Raw genomic sequence first — 20,274 nt, forward strand, 5'->3', positions numbered from 1 at the left:
TCTAGGGCACCCACCTCATTAATCAGGATCCAGTGACAATCAAAGGCCACCAGGTTCGTCTCCACCACCTGCAAAACAACAACATACAGCCACATTTAGTATTGGAACAAAAAGGAATAAAACAATAATGTCCCATTATGTACATGCAGGATGTAGGTTGAGTCTATAAAATCCCTTATTTGGAATTATTATTGCACAATTTGTTGAAAAACACATTTTAGTTCCATAACATGATGTTTGACGAAATATTGAGGAAAAACGTGGATTTGCGAAAACCTGTTACGGATCCTGGAATATGACATTGAAGGAAATTACGTATGTGACAAAAGTGTCCAGAGCTACACATCAAACAAGACCAGGCTTAGTCTTACAACAACACATGTAAACACAATGCAAACATACACCAACATGCATGAACACACACTCACAGACACAAAAATCTGTGCGTTTGGAATTCATACAAGGACAATGAAATCATCCAGCGTGTTGCATTGCAGACTTTATGAATATGTGTCACATACACACACGATAAATGATGAATTTTAAATATGTAATATATATCTAAAATGTTCTTTTGCATAAAAACATGATGGATATACCAGAATTCTGAGATAAGACTGCCAAAAAATAAAAAATAAAAATAAAAATAAAAAAATAAAAATGAAAATAAAATAAAACTCTCTAAATTTCTCGGTTTGTTGCTGCATTATCAGAAAGCTCCCAAAGAATATCAATTAGGATAAAAATAGACAGTAGACACTGTGTGTGGCCAGAGGACGTAGAATAATTCCTTAAAATCTTTATATTGTTATCTCTAAATCTATATATCGTTATCTGTAATTCATCCCCTGTCCTTCACATGGTGCCGTTGGGTTGCTGTTCTCGCAGAGCTTTCTTGTCGCTTGCCCCTTAGCGTCCTCTGTTTCCGTCTATCACATCTTGTCAATCATTCTCTCAGACAGATACGGGGTGCGGCGAGTGGCACTTTATCCCAAAATGCTTCTGCCATTGGCCTCCTCTCTCCCTCTGCTCTCAATTCAGCAGCGATACAAACAAGTGAAAAAACCCATGAAGAGAAGAAACAGCAACTCCTTGAAGTGGCACTCACAGTTACATCCCTCACTCACACAGCTGAAAAGTAATGAAGTATCACAAATTTAGCGTTTCTTTGTCAAAAAAAGGCAAAGGGGCTTGGAGCAGAACTGCACAATGAGCCATTTGTGTTTCAACAAAGCGTTTTTGCCGTTACGGCTTAGGAACACCGTGCAGAAGTTGCTTGGAAATGGAAGGCAGGTCATTTATTTCTGCACTATGAATGACGGCGGCTTGGGGAAACCTACGAAATGATGAAGTCTTTGCCACACTCTCCTCCATGTCCAAACCCATAGTCCCATCATTTATTCTGTGCTGTCTGTATTTGTCTCTGCTCTGCCTCTTCATCCATCACCTGTCTCTGCAGGCCCATTTGAGAGCACTCAAATCATCTGATTCATTTAGGCAACAATGAAGGATTCCGTCTTGATACATTGCTTTTAACTTTCATCTTTTTCTTGTTTCTACCTCTGACCCCTTTCATCTCTCATTTTCTTCCTGCCAATCACGCGCCGTGCTTTTAATTTAACTCTCCCTTCTTGTTTCTTCTGCCCCACTCCTCATCCCGTCATATTGACTCTCCTCTACATTAATTATTAGTAACCTCACACTCAGTGCCTGCGCCCGCTCCCGTGCTTCCCCTCTTTTACCTCCTCTCCCTGACGCATAGTGTAAAAATACAGTGCCACTCATATATCATTAGATGTAATTGTCTAGGTGACTATAGCGCTGTGTGCCATAAAACACTTTTTAGCCGTAAACAAAAGGCAACAGCTGGAGTGGGTGACGGCGCGTGGCTAATAGTGGTTTAATCTTCCACAGTCTCCATAAAACTTCATCATTGTAATGCAGACGGCTGCCGTAAAACATTCTGTCCACAGGAAACATGGAAGACTAGTCGCAAGAGAGAGAGAGAAGAATGACGGAGAAACATGGAAACAAATATTACTGTTAGTTTTCCCGAAGCATTTTCCCATCCTTCCTAGTATCTATCTATCTATCTATCTATCTATCTATCTATCTATCTATCTATCTATCTATCTATCTATCTATCTATCTATCTATCTATCTATCTGTCTATCTCTCTCTCTGCCTCTCTACATTACATTGCAGCATATTTCACAAGATTAGGGGGAGAAAACTTTTTGGAATATACTGTAAAAGTGTGTCCGTGTGTGTGTGCGCATGCGTGGCAGTTTCCACATCTCCCATTATGACCTCCCTGGGGCGGCCGTCTGAACAGATGTTTCAGGCTAATTAGCGAAAGGTCAGACTCTTGACACCAGACATGACTCCTCTGGGCATGGAACCGTTCGATTCTCCCTCTCGCTCACACACAAACACACACCGAGCGCCAAAACCTCCACAGCTGCATACATCCCAAACCGTGTCGCGTTTGCCCGTACGTGTGCTTCTGCATGCTTGTTAACGGCTTAACGCGGAAGCAAAGTCAGTCACCAGGGCGTTGTTCTCTTGATGCGGCCGCAGAGATCTGTCCCACCTCTGACCGACGTCTCTGTTTGGTTCTCGCTCTCTAGATCATACAAACACCGGCTGTGCAACCTGGTCCAAATCCATCAAGTCTGTGTCAATAAAATCATCATCATACACAGTGTGAAGCCGAGCGCCCTGCGTTCTTATATTGAGCTGGCATTATACAGCAGAGTGTCCGCGGTAATCACAGGTAACTGCAACGGCCATTTCATTCTTTAATGACCTGTGTTTACCTGTCACTCCTGAAGGATTCTAGCAGAGAGAAAGACATCGATTCGGCCGGCGTTTGCTACTGACTGACGTATAAGTCATGGATCACAAGGCCGCACACACACACATGTGCTTGCATTTCTTGAGGAAAAAGAAAACCTTTGTAAACCCAGAAAATTATTTATCCAACATCCCTTCAGTTGAGAGTTGAATCTTATTTCCTCTTGGGTTTTTAGTTCTTCTCACTGAAATTGATGCTGGATCGTCATCGATATTCACCAACAGCCTTACATAGATCATTTATTTTCTTATTGAAACTTTCTCCGCCTTTGTTGAGGAGAAAAATCTAATTCCATTATGCGTTAGCAATTAATGTATGGAATCCTATTGCATTTGGCGTCTTCAGTGCCATCATGGTATCATACAGTCATTCAGGTCTTTGTGGGTCCACTTGGTTCCTTGAAATTAGGACCAAACATGTGACCTGAGTTGGGTCTAACAGGTCTAATCTGGTCAGGTGAGGTAACATACCGTCGCCTCAGGTGAAGTGCAGGAGAAAACTGAAGACTTCTTTGCCGACTTAAGGACGAACTTGAAGGCTGCTTGTGAATTTGCGGCGCATCGTGCTGCTGCCAGTGTTGGTATTTCCTTTTCACTTTCATCTGAGGTCAAGGCTGCATTTTAGATCAGGTCCAATTATCACTAGGGTATATGTCAGGGCGGCTCCAGCTGTCCTCGGGTCCCTTTTGGAGTCTGGTCTCTATTTTTTGGAAGATTTATATATGCATGTCTGGTTCAGGTATGTTTACTACGGGTGTGTTTGGGTCAGGGTCCACACTTTCGGACTAAACACCTCAACACCTCTATTCAGATCTTTTTGAAGCCGCTCAGCGCATTCATACATATATCACAGCTGAATTTTAATCCTGCACATCTATGTCTGGCCTACTAATTTCTAATCCTTTAAAGTTTATACAACATCAGTCACGGCTGGCTGTTTTCATCACTGCCAGAACCCCAAGCACAAACATTGCAGAGTCTAACTCCCATCCAAGCACAAATAACAACTGTTGAATCAACCATACACATTTGCGAATACTCTCCAACCACTTTCAATCATTTCTAACTTGACTTGAGTTTACAAATTAATCTGATCTTGCATGTAAATGCATAAATAGACATTAACTTACCAATTAAGGGGGGAGGTTTGAGACTGAGAGTGGGTGTTGCTATTGCTAATTGCTAATAAAGTGCTCTTACTTGAAAGCTAATGTGTAATTTATTTTCAAGCGCTATTTGTCATCAAATCAAGCAAACAGCTCAAAGCCTAGCCTCTAAAGTACGTATAACATACATATACGTTTCACACTTAAATATGAGAGCACAAGCTGTGAAAGTAAAAATGCACTTGGTTCACAAAAGGTGAAATCTGCTCACAGAAGCTTGTGGTGTGTGAGCAGATCCACATCCAACATGGTGTCTGACATAATGTGGCCAACGTCCAAAGAAAAATCGTTTTAATTCCTGTACTTTATGTCTCTGCAGGCACTGACACAGGCAAAAACCTGCCAAGTCTGCTGTTTGATTACTATTATCAACTTGTATTTCTGTGTCTGAATGTGTGTAAATGTGTGTGTGTGGGGGTGGGTAGGTTGTTCCCTGTCTCAGGGTGCTTCTGTGTGATTGCTGGTATCATCATAATGTTGAGCCCTTCGTGCCGTCTGAATGCTTTAAGAGAGGTAAAAAAGGAAAGTACTGCAATTCCTGAGTCACCGCCGCAGTGACGTCCTTTCATTTTTATATTCATAAAGTTTGAGCTTCTGTCAGCGCTTGTCTTTTCTTCTCTGCTCAGCTGTGGTGGCTACAGCTGCCTCGGCTACACATCTACTTTATGTCATGAGCACGGCAGAGACAAAAAAGTTATTAGTGCAACACAGAAGCAACAAAAAAAAGTTTATTTTAAAATACAGGGGTTCAAACATCCCTTGCATTTTAATTTTCTTTTATCTACTATAGGATTAATTGTTTCAACACTTAATAAAAACAATTTGTGAGTACTCATTAAAAAGCCTACTTTGTTACTATTGTTCCATTAACTGTTTTCTCTGAGCCAGCAGGCATTCATCCCGAATAAAAGTAAACAAATCAGTCTAGTGTGTCAGGTGCACATGTTTCCACAGACCAGATACAAGACAGCCGGAAAATACAATTAACTCTTTGTTATAAGAGGCACAAAATAGCATAGATGCAAATATCTGTTATGGGAAACTACATTCAAGTAAAATGCCATTGCCATTTTCAGTAATTTGCTTTCATCCAAACAGCATCCAAACAGAAGGCTTGTAAGGTGGAAGGATAATAAGGAAAACCTCACAGTGGACACACACAAAAAAGAGTCACAGAGGCTTATCAGATGTAAATATATTATGTATGAGTGTGTGAAGAACTTAAGTGTGTAACTGCTCTGTGGAGCACTTTGCATTTAGCTTTTTAGTCCAAATTCTTCCAAAAAAAACAAACAAACTGAAATAGAGCCTTTGAAGACAAAACTGTGGCTTAATCCATTTTGCTCTCATGGTTTTGGCAGCATTTTGCTTTGTTCACATTACATAAAAGTTTGATCTATTATGACAAGCTTTGTCCTTCCATGTCGTAAAAAGCTTTTCAATTCATTTATTAGCAGAGATGTTATTCTTATTCTTCACACCTGCCTGCTTAAACACACCCTGCTAGCCTCTCTCTGGCCCTTTCTTCAAACACAATCACACATGTTCCCACTTTAAACACTCACCTTCATCTGTTGCTGAGCTGCACAACCCCCTGCACCTCCATATGGAATTCTTTCCCTCTCCTCACTTTTCCCAGGGCCTCATTTGCACATCACTCCATTTCTGTCGTAACACACTTTAAAATGTCGCAACACACTCCCTCCATATTACTCTTACATCCATTCACTTCTCCCTGGCCCCTCTCTGTTTATGCATTGAGCATTTAGCACACGCTCGCCAAGGCATTTTCCCCGCCGTACTTCATAACGGCTGCACGTCACTGCTGCCATTCAGGCTTAATGTCACCTGCCTCACCCGCAGAGCAGCTAATGCATGTTTGATTGTGTGTGTCATGAAGTGAAGGAGGAAGAGCAATGCAGTACAGCAGCGCTTTACTCTATGGATTCATTTGGCACAGGGAGGCTAGGTTCAGATTATTGGCAGCAAACACATACACTCCACTGGCCTGCCTTCTGTGAGTACACTAACTACTGAGGCTGTCGACCAGAAGCTTTTGTTTCCTTTCTCATCTGCTCTCCGGTTTTCCATCTATACATCGTCTGTAAAGCAGACAGCAGACAAAAGGATACCACAACAAATCATCAAAAGACATTTGATCGGATGTATCTGCTGTTAGATAGAGATTCAAACTAGAAACACATTTCCGGTATAGTTTGGTACAAGGAGATGAGCAAACTTGTGGTCATCGGAGGTAACATGGCGTATCAGAGGGTTTTGGCAGTGTTTATATAAGATGCAGAAAGGACATCCTGCCTGTAGACTCTTGGCAAACACTGCAAATACACGTACGCTCAAGAATATAAAGCACTTGCCTTTGACTTTGACTCGTCTTTGACTTGTTTGACTGCACATTTCCTCCTGCAGCAAGTGAGATGTTACCAGCGTGTCTCTTTGATTTTAGCAGCTCACTTTTTTGTCAATGATCAGGTCAATTTTAGAGGGGCCAGGCATTTAGATATGGATGTAAGGAAGAGTGGCCATCTTGACACTTTCTGTCCAGCCTCATTAAAATGATCCCCCGCCTTAAATTCAATGCATACTTCTACAAGAGGAGATGGCTGTAGCGCTTTTAAAGTGACAGTCAAACGGTCTGTCAAGATGGATGTCAAAGGATCAGGGTCAGATTGCTACAAGCTTTGCAGTAATATCCTTCAAAAGTCTTATTTTGAAAAATGACGGTTCAGTAAACCTTACTTTCATTACTAATACATTCAATATAGAATTTGGGCTTCGTTGGAGCTACCAAGGCACAAAATGTATGCAGTTAATGTGGAATAATGGCACACATTTTGATTTAAGTGCTCGGGGATTGATTTGGATGCCTCCATCAAAGGGCATTTGATTAAGGAATCCATTAAAAGACAGAAAACACACCCGCAAGAGTTTTAGTTTGGAAAGTTTTGATTCATTTTCAAGTAAGTAAATGTGGAGAGATAAAGAAAAAAGGGTGTTTTTACGCATATCGTTGTAGGCGTAAATATGTTTGCAAAAGTCTGTTTGATGAGGCCTCTTTTTTTACAGCTCTCTGTGTGTGTGAGAGTGTGTGTGTGTCAGATACCCACTCTTCCACATTCAGAGCTGTCACACTATACAAAAGCCACCAAACCTCATCTTGACAAGGTCTTGCCCCGCTCACTACCCCACCACGCACACCATCGGCATTATTGATCAATCACTCACTTTCTGATGAAAAACAAGAAAAAGGAGCAACGGTCATTCACTTTTTTTGTCCTTTCAGCAGCCATTTCTCAGCAGCTATACACTTCTCTCTCTCTCTCTCTCTCTCTCTCTCTCTCTCTCTCTCTCTCTCTATTGCTGGCCGTGTCTCCCCTCTGTCTCTTTTCTCCTGACATGTAATATAATGCGAGCACGCCGAAGGTCTTTGATAGCGATGTGGCAAAGGGCAACAAGAGCAACATGCATCATCCTTGGCTTGTCACAAACATGTATGTGTGCATGTGTGTGTGTGTGTGTGTGTCCACGCAGACCACAGTTTGTGTGTAAAAATGTCTTGCCTCTTATTGATCGGGCCACAGACCCAGGCACTGCCTTTCCCAAGACAACACACACACACGCACCCACACACGCACACATGCATACATATCAGCCAAACACTAGCAGACATGATGATATGCAACTTGACATTTAGATATAAACAGATCAATGGCTGGAACAAATGGAATCTGCTGTCTTGATCGGTCTAGAGTAAACTGTGTGTGTGTGTGTGTGTGTGTGTGTGTGTGTGCGTGTGTGTGCGCGCGGGTGTGTGTGGTGTACATGTGTGGGTGCCTGTGGCATAACTGTGTGTTTTTTTTTTCAAATAAAGTACATTTCTCACTTCCCATATTCATTCAGTATGTATATCCATACCCCACATTATATCCGTCCATCCATCCATTAAGTCAATAACTGCATAATACCACAATTTACATTCAGTTTGCAAGAGTGTGTTTTCCATATTCCTTCCAAAGAGTATTGTTCCACGAAAAAAATCTTTGCATTAATGGTATCGGCCTGTGCAATAAATAAGGAGATACTATATTGCTAAGATATGATGAATGTTTTATGATGAATTGTTTGTGTAAAAATCTAAAGGATATTTAATCAGACCTCATTATTACGAAACACTCTACTACAAAATACTTTTTAAATTATCTACTGTAAACATCATTGTCGGGTAACATAAAACATTTAATAAGCTTTAGCCATAAACCATTCTTCACTCAATTACAAACAATCCTCTTCCAGCTACAGCGGCATCTTGACATTGTTTGTGCACAGAGCTCCTGGAGGAGAGAGAGGGAGAGAGAGGGAGAGTCCCATGAACCCATTAATGGAGACGCTGTGCGCTGCATGATGATGAGGAGGATGAGTTTATGGCTAAATGTTTACTAAAACTGGGTTGGACTGGAGGAAAGCGCTATTTTCAACCGGTCCCATCTAATTAAATGCACAATATGAGTTTCACTTTAAAAGCAGAATGAGTCAAAATAATAGAAAACTAATTTTCTTTATCTCTTTATAGGTCTCTTACATTTTTTTGTAACAACTGGAGGGGGGGGGGGGGGGGGGGGGGGGGGGGGGGGGGGGGGGGGGGGGGGGCAAGGAGGAAGCCTTGCTAAGTGGTCTGGTGCTCACAGACTTACAGGGGGTCAAATCAGTGCAGACGAAAACACAGCAAAAGAGAGCAGAACACAGGTGAATTGATGGATTAACCTCTGACCTCAAATGTCAGATCGCATCACCGCTGCAATTGTCGATGGCATGGTTCGGCTAAGAGGGATTGACTGAGAGATTGTGTGTGTGTGTGTGCGTGAGAGAGAAAGAGGGAGAGAGAGGGAGAGAGAGAGGGAGGGAGAGAGAGAGAGAGAGAGAGAGAGAGATTGATAGGTAAAATAAACATACAGCATGTACGTGTTTGCTGCGTATTGAATATGGATCATCCGTGTCAATGCTAAGGTTGTTCGTCGCGACCATGTTAGATGAGCTTAATTAAGAAGTTACATCTAATAACAAGGTCGGAGCAGCACCACGGGGTGACGGGTTGGTGTTTGACTGAGGAGTGAAGGGAACACCCAACTCTAAGTGGTGGAGAGTAACAGCTGTTATGGCCTTCAATTACAAGTCTGATGTTGTCTCCGGGGTTGAAACATATGCTGACGTTGTCACTGTGAGAAACTATTCAATCGTGCTTTGCAGAAAGGGAACACCAGAGGCCGACACGCGATTTATTTCAATTTCAACGGTTTATTAAGAATATTCTCTGAACTTCAAATGCTAAAAGGACCTTAACCTTCGTAAGGCCCTGAGAAATACAGCCTCGGTTCACACAACTAATTCATTCCATTTCAAGTAATTGATATTGTATTGTAAAGAGCCTTTCAGTGTTCCTGAGATAAAGGTCCTCTGGCTTTTTTTGCCATTATTGGAGTTAACAGGTAACCTCCCACTCCACTACAATCACCTTCTTAGATCAATAGATCTAAGAAGGTTCACATCACAGTAACCTGTATGAGTAGATGAGGAAACTGGGCTAATTGTTGAGATTGGAAGGTATTTCCTCACTTATCCAAGTAGCTTCTCGTCTCTAGTTGGCAGTAACGCAGCATTTATTTTTGAGCTGCATAAAGCTGCATAAATTGGTAGTGGCATTTCACTTTTAAGACATTGATAATCTCAGATAATCCTTACTGCTGAGACAATAGATGTATGATCCTTACAGTTGGAGCTGTGGGTATAATGCACTGTGCTGCATAGACCAACGCTCTGCCAAAGCAGCTATTCAACCATCACTGTTGTTAAAGTTGTATATAAAAAGCCTTATATAAAAGGTTACTGGCAAAAATAAAGTACGGGTGAAAAAAACAGCTATCAAATACGTGACTTCCTTTTTTATCATCTTTGGCAAAAATCTCTTAAAAGCTTTTATGACATGCGTAGCTACAGTATATCATCATTAATCTTATTTTCTGGTTGTAAAATAGGTCACTTACTTTAAAGGAGACCTTCCACTCCTTGCTGAGTGTGTGAAGCTTCATAATTAACTACCAATCCCACTATTAGAAGTATGAGTCCCAGTGAAATTTACAGCACAAATGCTTCATAAATACGGATTCTGGTTAAGATATATTGCCAAATGTACAGCGCCATATCCAAGCGGCAGGTTGTTGTGCTCTAAAGTCAAAATAAAGCTGAGAATAGAGCAAGAATTATCAGATTATCTTCAGTCCTTTATTTCCAACGGAGCGTTTGCCCCTGTGGGAGAGAAAGTATTTGAGCCAGTTACACAGAAGAGATGTGAGGAGAGAGCGAGACGTGTGGCATTGTGGATGTACATGTACAAGGGTGAGCATGTGTGTGTGAATGAGTGCTTCTATTTGGCTTATCTTCTGTCAGACAGAGGAGGGGGGGCAACTAAGTTTGAGAGAGAGGGGGAGAGAGAGAGAGAGAGAGAGAGAGAGAGAGAGAGAGAGAGAGAGAGAGAGAGAGATAGTATTTGGGAAGGATTAGAGGAAGAAATCAACAATGTTATCAGGCGAGTACCATAGCCAGCCACATAAAGGGTCTGAGGGGAACACAACAGCGAATACAGAACAAGAGGAACAAGTGGGAAAAGAGGAAAGGATAGAAAGTGAGAAAAAGGGAACAAATAGAGATGAGATGGCTGCCGCAAAGAGCGTCGACTCAAAAATCAAGGTTTTCTCCAATGTCGCAGATACACTCCTAAACAAACAATGAATGGAAGGATGAATGGAGCAGAGACCAAAGTCAAGGCCAAAATGCGCTGTCAGATACCGACACAGCATCGCAAACACACACAGGAACGGTCCGGCGTGTTGGGGTCGTGTGCAAAACCGAGCTTGGTTTTGTAAATGTAACATTTTACAGAACAACAGTGCTTCTTCTTACACCTGAGGAAATCCTTTCAATATGAAATTGTAGTAATTACGAGACGCCAACTCGCAGTTTTTGTTCTTCCAGCTGCAGTTATCGCACAACATGAAAACACATTTCACCGATGGACGTCGCTGTCAGATTCTTACAGGAATGGTTGTGTCCAGACACGTGTGCACAATAAAGAAATGTCTTCTGCTTCACGGCCAGGTGCTCGGGGTAACTCCTGTTCAAAGACGTCTTGCTTTTATCCCTCTTCTCCTCCTGTCTCCCTTTTATGGCAGTCTCAGCTGCACTTTCCCCGCCTGGCTCACTCTCTCTCTCTCATTACATAAACCCCCTTTTTATTGTGTTTGGGCTCCAATCTCCCCGTTCCATTCTGTGGCCGCTCTCTGATTTCCCTCTCTTTTACCAAAGACAATTCCAATTTCACATCTTATACATCTCCAATAGCATAAATCCCATTAAGAATTGAGTGCAGGAATTACCAGGGGATGCAACAGCCCCAAACCACAACACGCGCTCTGCAATCAAAGCAGCACGCCCAATAAGAAGGGAGGAGAGGAGGGAGACGGCATTTAATTTTTCAACCCACTTTCATCGCTTTCTCTCCCTCTCGTGTGTGTGTGTGTGTGTGTGTGTGTGTGTGTGTGTGTGTGTATACTGTGTGTGTAAATATATATACAGTACATACACACGCACACACACATACACACACACATACAAACACAAATCTGTATCATCTCTTAAGTACTTCCTGGCATCCCCATTAGAGCCTGTATGGCACCAGTCAATAGCTCTGACCTTAAATGTGCCGCCAACCTGACAGCCAACCTTACAGTCTTTTCAAAAGTAATGCACTGTAATCGTTGTGTTTCCAGCTCCTTGAGCGCAGATAAAACCTTAATGTCCTCACTCATAACACACACACACACACACACACACACACACACACACACACACACCCTGTCTGTTGAGATAAGAACATAATGCCATCTCTGTGTGGTGATAAAGTTCAAGGACAGCGCTAAAGCCAAGCCCTTCAAGTGGCCTTTTAACTGCGAAGAAAAGTGGAGGGTGAGGGATGCTATCTCTCTCTCTCCCTCCATAGGTGTTTGTGTGTGGGTGTTAGATATTTGAGGTCAGTGTGTGTGGAGGTCATTTTCATATACTCTACTGTAAGCAGCTGATCTTCCTCTTCAGTATTTCAGATGGGAATCTCACAGATCAGCAGTGGCGGCAGGGTGTGTTGTGTGAGGTGTTGGTTTATTCACCCTTTAAACTCGTATCCCTGTGAGTTCACACAGTGACACCTAAGCTTTAAATATCAACCTGTAGCACTGCCGCCTTTTCTGCTTTTATAGTAACGTGATTCTTTTTTTTTGCAAAAGTGTATGAAAAGTAAAGTGTAAGAATTATTGACTGGAGTGTGATGATGGGACTTTACACAGACAGAATCACTTAAACACCAACTTATAACAATTCACTTTTGGAAACTGGAAGACAAAATTGCTCGTGTGTGTGTTCTTTCATTGGTTATTTTCCTTTTTTACACTAACTGCTTTCTCTAGTAAAGGGCCTCTTGCTTCCTCTACTTCTTTCTTCCCCATATTTAACCCTCTCTCTTTACATTCTTTCCCATCCATTGTCTTTAAATGTTCATCCTTCACACTCCATATCATTTGCTTTATGTCTCTTTAACTATCCGTCCTCACCACCTTGCCCTTCTGGATTGCGTTTTTCCTTTGCAAGCTGTAGAGGAACAGATAAAAAAGGCAAAGTCAGGTTGGCCTGAGCCAAGCCTGTGAGCATGAATTGGAGATAAACTCTAAAGCATAAAGTAAATTTGTATAGTAGCAGATGGGAAATTCATTGCTTTAGCAGTTTCACTCTGTCACCATGTTCATGTGAAAGCACCCTAAGCTGTAACTCCTAAACAAACTAACAACCCATCCTCTGTAAGAGAGGTGATGTAGGCATTAGAGTTTGTAATGAGACTTTCCTTTTTCCTTGCTTTTTACACACACACACACACACACACACACACAGACAGACACACACACACACACACACACACACACACACACACACACACACACACAACCATTAGCCCTGGGCCACATGTTGTTTTTCATTCTTGCTTCCCATCTTCCATCTTTTCCTACATAACATTTGCTGGACTGTGTTGGAGACGGAATACCTACACAATTGCAGCCATTCTTGAAATAAAATACAACTCCTAACAACAGCAACTCCAATTTTCCTGCAGGGTGTCTTGTGATTAGTTGGCGCGCTCCACCTGAAAGCGTCATTCGTCAGAGGGGCGTAACCCCTGCCAGCATTATCCCAGCATCGTTACTTGGTCTTGAGGTGGGATATAGCTGGGGACACTCATTCAAACATGACCCCATGCTGGAACCATCGCATCATTATGCTGCCATATACAGCATGTGTGAATGGGGACTGACTGATTCACACAGCTGAAATGTGCAGGTGCCATAGTTGTGGCACGTGTAAACTTAACAAGACTATAATGAGTATCCGCAACCTTAATACATGCACGATGATGTAGATAGTTTCCTTTATGTTATCTTCATCAGAGGTCTGTATTCTGTTTGTTCTGTGTGATTAGAAACAGGATATGAGCGGGAATATAGGAGTGCATGTTTTACTTTTAGTTGTCTCCGTGGAGGGTGGACACAGAGACAGACAGCTTGATAGAGCAATTAAAGCCAATCCACTTTCACAGCAAGACATTTGGCCAATCAATGCAGGAGGTGGTGGGGGGGCGATGGGAAGTAACAGGAAGTTACAGGCATTTCAGATGAAGCATTTACACTTCAAATTTCCTCCTCTAGAATTAACTTAAGTACCTTCCTGTCCACCTTCACCCCATCATCTCCTCAGTTCCATTTTCAATCACACACCCACATCAATTCATGATTCAGACCACACACAGCCAAAGCCAGTGCTCTCCAACTGTGTGAAATGCTGATTGAAAGCATTACCGCATAGAGACAGGATGACAGAAATGTTGGCTCTTATGTTTCAGTACACAAATGAGGGAGTGGAGAAAAGCAGAGCAAGATTAAATTCAGCCAAATTTCTGCTAAATTTCAGCTACATTTATCAAATGTGACCTTGTTAGAATTTGTAACTGACAGTTAATTGAATAACTTTACTTCTCACAATTAACAATGATCAGTCAGTCTACACAGCATAGTGATTTAATCAGAATATAGCATTGGGTAGCATAGTAAAGGAGGTATTAAGCATCCAAATATCTGGAAAATAAGGACATCATATAGATATATAAATAGATAGAACGGTTTTGTAAAAATAGTTTTCTTTTATTCTTTTCTTTTCTTTTCATTTCTTTTCTTTTCTTTTCTTTTCTTTTCTTTTCTTTTCTATTCTATTCTATTCTATTCTATTCTATTCTATTCTATTATTTGCCACATGAATTGACTCTAGGGACCAAACTGAGGCGGTGATAATTCATTATAAATTGTGGAAAATACATGCACAGGGTTGTTGATGTGGAAAATACATATTCAACAATAGCAGTGGAGCAGCACACAATCACATCTGATTTAAGGCCCCATTAGAAACTTACTAATCTAAGTGAATTTCGGGAACAAATTAAATGCATTTAAAATGATGAGGTAGTGAGTATGAAAATCGTCTAGGGCCAACAAAAACCATCTGCATGGGACAAGAAGCACATGGAGTTATGACCAGAAATGTGCTACAAGAAATTACATTATTACTCAAACAATGTGGCTTAGTGCACAAGTAAGTGTTCTTTTCCTAATGGACATTAAAATATATGGCAACCAGTATTTGGCGATATAAAGTGACCAAGCTTCTCTTTTTAAGTTGCTTTAGAAAATGTGGAGGAACATAATTGTGATGACCAGTATGTCTCTCAAGATACATAATGTGCAGTTTTATTCAGTAGTGGTGCCTTAAAGTAGAGTAAGTAAATGTTTTAACAGTAGGGAAACTATTTCAAATATTACAGGGGAATAACGTGTAAGGACACATTAACACTGAATAATTAGATATTTATAAGTTCAGCACAGATGACATCCCACTTGTTTTCCCTTAATTATGACATTTGGATACATTAGCTGAATTATGATGTTTGGATGTTTGGTACTGTATTTTTGGACATTGTTGATGTCACATTAGCATCTTTTTAGCATCTTTTATCGTGTCATATTTGATATAACTGCATATTTCTGCATGTAAAGCAGTCGTCCAACCAGTAACTCTAGCTACAGTATCATATAAAGGGTGAGGTAAAAGGTTTAATACCATCCTTTAAACTATAGTGGTTATTTTTAACGTGGTATTGTGGTGTGAAATTTATTCAATTTACAAAGCTTAAGTAGTCCCATAATATATAATGAGAGGTTTATAACCCTCTTGTAAATTACACCCGGTTAGGCAGCACACTCGTATAAAGTCATCCAAGGTTATGAAAATAATGTACAGCTCTGAGAGATATCAAAATGACCTCTGACCACAAATCCCATTCTCTAGCGCGCAGTTGACCTTACATTTTATGAGTCGGTGTTGATGAATTTGCATAATGTGAAGATGTGGTGTTTGGGTGTGTGCAACTACAAAGGTATGAAACCTTATAATGAGTGTGTGACCAAAACAACCGATTCAACCGAGGCGTAGAGAGAGAGAGACAAAGGTCAAAAACAAGTGCATAGATTAGAGACGGAACAAAGATAATCAAGAGTGAAAGGTTCGGTACAAGAAGCAAATCGCTGTTGAAAGAGACAGGCTGATATCAAAGGAAGAACGAGAGACAAATGTCTGAAAGGGAAGAGTCGCGAGAACATAAAGGGGTGGGTGGGCGGGGCAGAGAGGAGAGAGAGAGAGAGAGAGAGAGAGAGAGAGAGAGAGAGAGAGAGAGAGAGAGAGAGAGAGAGAGAGAGAGAGAGAGAGAGACCAAATGAGTGCACAGCAAACACTTTTTAAACAATGTTGCCCACAATGGGAAGTGCAATTAATGACCAAAGCCGGAATGGTTTAAAGACATAAAAAAATAGTGTTGTTACATTAAAATTTAGAGAATGTATTAAACATATGACCCTGGTGCGAAAAGTCATGTTTTTGGAGAATATCACTTAAAATCATGTGAGCTTTCACACAAACTGGATGCTACTTATCAAATAAGTAATTTTATCTGTTTTAACAATTTTTCTGATGTAGGCGTAGGAGGATGTTAATGTTGCTCCAAAGGGAAAGAGTGATGTTGACTTGCTGACTTTAATTGGATACACTGGTAAACAGAAATGGAAATGCAAATGGGAAAAAAAAGTTTTATTGGCAAAATATTTTTGAAATACTGCGTATCACTCAGAGAGAGAGAGAGAGACGGGCAAGTACAATCCTGAAGCTATGACAACAACCCAACTTTTCTAAGCATCAACGTCTCCCAGTGTAGCCACCCACCCAGGCAGAAACAACACGTTTCCACCCACTGAGTAAAAGTAGTGCCAGGTTTGTTGTTCCAAATGCTTATCTGGGCTATTCCAAACACCAGAGGACAGAAACATCAGGGCTTGGTACCATCTCAGTCTATGTTTGGTGATCAAAGTGATCCATCCTGCTTCTTACACTACACGTGTGGAGAAAAAGTGTAACTATGGTAACACGAACGATCCTAAAGGAATGCAACTTGGAGAAATTCTGGTCTTTTAAATTCCTGCAGCTAACACTCTCTCAACATAGTCAGGGATGTGCACACACGTCTATCAATGCCACTGATACTTATGCCACTGAGACTTGCTGTTGCTATGATGCCCTGCTGCTCACCCCAGCTCATTTAATTTAAAAACAAGAGTAGCTTAAAGACAGTGAGTATTGTAGTTATGTTGAGTGTTTATGTGTGTATGGATGGGTGAAGCAAAAATAGAAAACAAAACTACAACAGAGTGACACTGATACCAAGTCCACTGAAGGAAGAAAAGAGGCTCATCAGGCCTGTAAGCCCAGACACCACCCTGCTTTCAATGGTACAGCTAAACTATTAAGCAAGGTATACTTCTCTATAGCAGGAAACATTTCTTCTGCCATCGCCATTACCATATAATTAATACCATATTATTATTATATTACCAATTACTGCCATATTTCCTGCAATCCCCCAACCTGCATCCCTGCAATCCCCCAACCCGCAATCAGCAACACACTTAGAGGAAACAGCAGTTGGCAGTACTAAATAAATATAGTAAAAATATAGTAAATCCATACATCTGTATGTATGCAGGTGCACCTTCAGTGTATACGTGACATTTCCACTGTGTTTATGTTTTATGTATAATTCATTGTGAGAACGTGATTATGTATTCATATAAACAGTAATTACGCACACTCTACCACTGCTACATGATTTCCTCTGATTTAGTGTTTAACTGTTTGTTGCAGTTGCCTTAAAGCTCCAGTTTTAATGGTTTTCAAAATTCATAGGTCATATATATATACCCTAACAACCTGAAGTTCCAAGGCAAACATGTTTCTTTGAGATGGCTGGAAAAGGGAAACGTGCAGAAATGTATGAGTCTTGTTGGCTGTTACACTCACGTGTGTGTGCTAGACTGGAAAAAGGCAGCAGAGCAAGACAGATGTTAAATAATGCAGAAAATTGAATAAGCATGCTTGCATTTTGATTTTGTGTCTCTGTTTTAGTGTGGTGGGACGCAGAGATGCACATGGCGGAATACATTCTGATAAAACCAGGAGATGCAGCACAGTGCTGGGCTCAAATCACAACAAGGACATAAAAGCCAGAAATCACTGTAACTCAGGACAGAAACTCACACTGACATCACAATAAGGAAGACCCAAACCAACAGGCTTATGATAACTCAAATCAGGGATGCATCACAACACTTAGCAACCCTTTGTTCCATCCTTGCTTCCATTACTTAACCACAAACACATTCCTCCTTCCTCCTCTTGTTCACTTATATTTTACTTCCTCACTTTCTTCATCGCGCTTGCTTCCTTATGGTCTTCCTTCCGCTACCATAATCTCAGTGTTGCATACCTTGCATTATAACTTTACAATGGCTTTCAGTTCCCATCCAACACCAGTGCCTAATGCATCTGGTGCTTTCTGTGACTATCAGCATCACAAATAACTACAAAAAAAACATTCAAAAAAGACAGGGTCCCAGTAATCTTAGTCTGGACATGTCTCTCTGCATGCCTGTGCCGGCCCAAAGTCCCTGTATCTGTGTGCCACCCCCACAGAACCCCCTACACCACCCCAGCCCAGCCCCACCTCCACCCATTTTCATCACCATGCCAGGGACAAGAAAATATGCGATCATCAATCTTATCCATGAGCCATCTCCCAACACTTCATCTTAGAAAATCCTCTCCTCTTGATGTCTGACTAAATTAGATTAAATGACTGCTTTGCCAACCTTCCCAAAGGAGAGAGAGAAACTCTAAAAAGCTAATTTGGGTTCCACTCACACATTAAAACGGTGTCTGACATTTCCATATTGTATAATAGGTATTTGGCTCTGGCAATCACAGGCCTCCATTCCCATTTTTCCACAATGTCAAGGAAAGAGACAAAGTCAATGATATAGTGAGCGGCTTGGCCAATCACAGACCTGTGTTCAGTGACGTTGGGGTATGGTTTCGGTCAATCACGGGCCTTCACCTGGCAAGGGTGAGGCAGACTGGTTGTAGATCTTTGATAGGTAGGTACAAAGCAATCAAACTACAATGCTGTCATTGCTGCGAAGCAATCAGCAGGTACGTTTGGATTGCAAATCAGCAAAGGGAGTGATAACGTGAAGAAGAGTTGGCTTTGATTGTGGCAATCATAGCATGCAGTTTCTTCAGGGACTGCACTTAATACTCTCCTATTCTTTATCAGAGGCCTTGTTTTATATTTAAAAATACAGTGGCCACTGAGTTGTTTGGGGGAAGGTCAGCAAGCTTAAGTGGAAAAGGACACGGATAATGACTGTACTCTGCTTAGCCTAGATTTGCCTGGCAGTGAAGCTAGGCAATTTTGAATGACTAAAGCAGTTTTTGCTTTAGTAAAACATTTTGTCTTACTGATTAGAAAAACCTGCGAGAGCCCAAAATAATAGATATTATATTGATCATACTGTAAAAGTAATGATAATTACAGCAGAGATCCAAGAGAAACCCCACAGCAATGAGAAGTAGACTTTCATCTACATCAATACTGTGTGCTGGGTGTTGCCTTGTTTGGCTTAAGAATTATATTCCATTATGCCACTTAATGAGCTTCCTTAGAGAACAGAATAGGGGTCAGGAGTTGCTAAGAAAGTAACCACCGTGTCGCTGCTATTGATCAATAACTAGTGTTTATCCTGTGCACAGTATTACTGTTATTTTGTGCTATGAGATGTACATCTCACTGTGCCTAATGTAATGTTTGACACAAAACCTTTTAATTATGAATAAAAGATGCTTCTCTACTTGTGATTTGGACAACTGTTGAATCTGGGCTAAGTCCAGAATGATTGTTCACTGCACTACACACACACTTAATTAGTCGGATAAAATCATTATTCTGAATATTCTGAGCTAAAAATTGTACTTGCATTGAGACAGGGCTGCATAAATCATGGTTACCATGGTGTAACTAGACCTTGGGACAGATGGTGAAAGTCCTCCAACCAGCACAAAACAGTGTGTTTCCACAAATCTGCACAAACAAAATGCACTAAGGTACCTGAAGGGTCATATACATAAATTCGCGCACGCACACACGCACACACGCACGCACGCACGCACGCACGCACGCACGCACGCACGCACGCACGCACGCACGCACGCACGCACGCACGCATCAATGCACGAACCCACGAACGCACGAACGCACGAACGCACACACACACACACACACACACACACACACATACAGCACATCTTTCACCCGTCTCTGTCACGCCTTCAACCAAATTAGATTGTGATTGCTCTTTCCGAGGTCACTTTTAATTAAACTGAGATGAGAACATGACACATGGGATTAAGGCTCATCCTGCCTCTTCAAATTATGAATTCATGACCAACACTGGGGCGTATTGCTTTCAACCATGACCCCCATATCATTTATGTGTAAGAGCGAAAGAAAAACTCCCCAAGTTGTCCTCTTCTGCAGGGAAAGAGGGGGGAGGAGGACAAAAGAGGGGAACTGTGTGCATGTGTCTGTGAGAGAGAGAGAGAGAGAGAGAGAGAGAGAGAGAGAGAGAGAGAGAGAGAGAGAGAGAGAGAGAGA

At 41.4% G+C, this 20,274-nt stretch overlaps 1 protein-coding gene across 1 annotated transcript in view; it reads right to left on the reverse strand.

Annotated features, from left to right (window-relative positions):
• The window catches only part of grid2 (glutamate receptor, ionotropic, delta 2), a 351,200-nt gene that overhangs the window by 119,499 nt on the left and 211,427 nt on the right, over positions 1-20,274 (reverse strand). Inside the window, exon 5 of the mRNA XM_076154034.1 lies at positions 15-68. Within this exon, the coding sequence (XP_076010149.1) occupies positions 15-68 (54 nt within the window). The remainder of the gene's footprint in view (positions 1-14; positions 69-20,274) is intronic.

Source organism: Genypterus blacodes, unplaced genomic scaffold, assembly GCF_046128005.1.
Source record: "Genypterus blacodes isolate CSIRO-AG114 ecotype Tasmania unplaced genomic scaffold, CSIRO-AGI_Gbla_v1 ptg000061l_1, whole genome shotgun sequence".
Classification (NCBI taxonomy): Eukaryota; Metazoa; Chordata; class Actinopteri; order Ophidiiformes; family Ophidiidae; genus Genypterus; species Genypterus blacodes.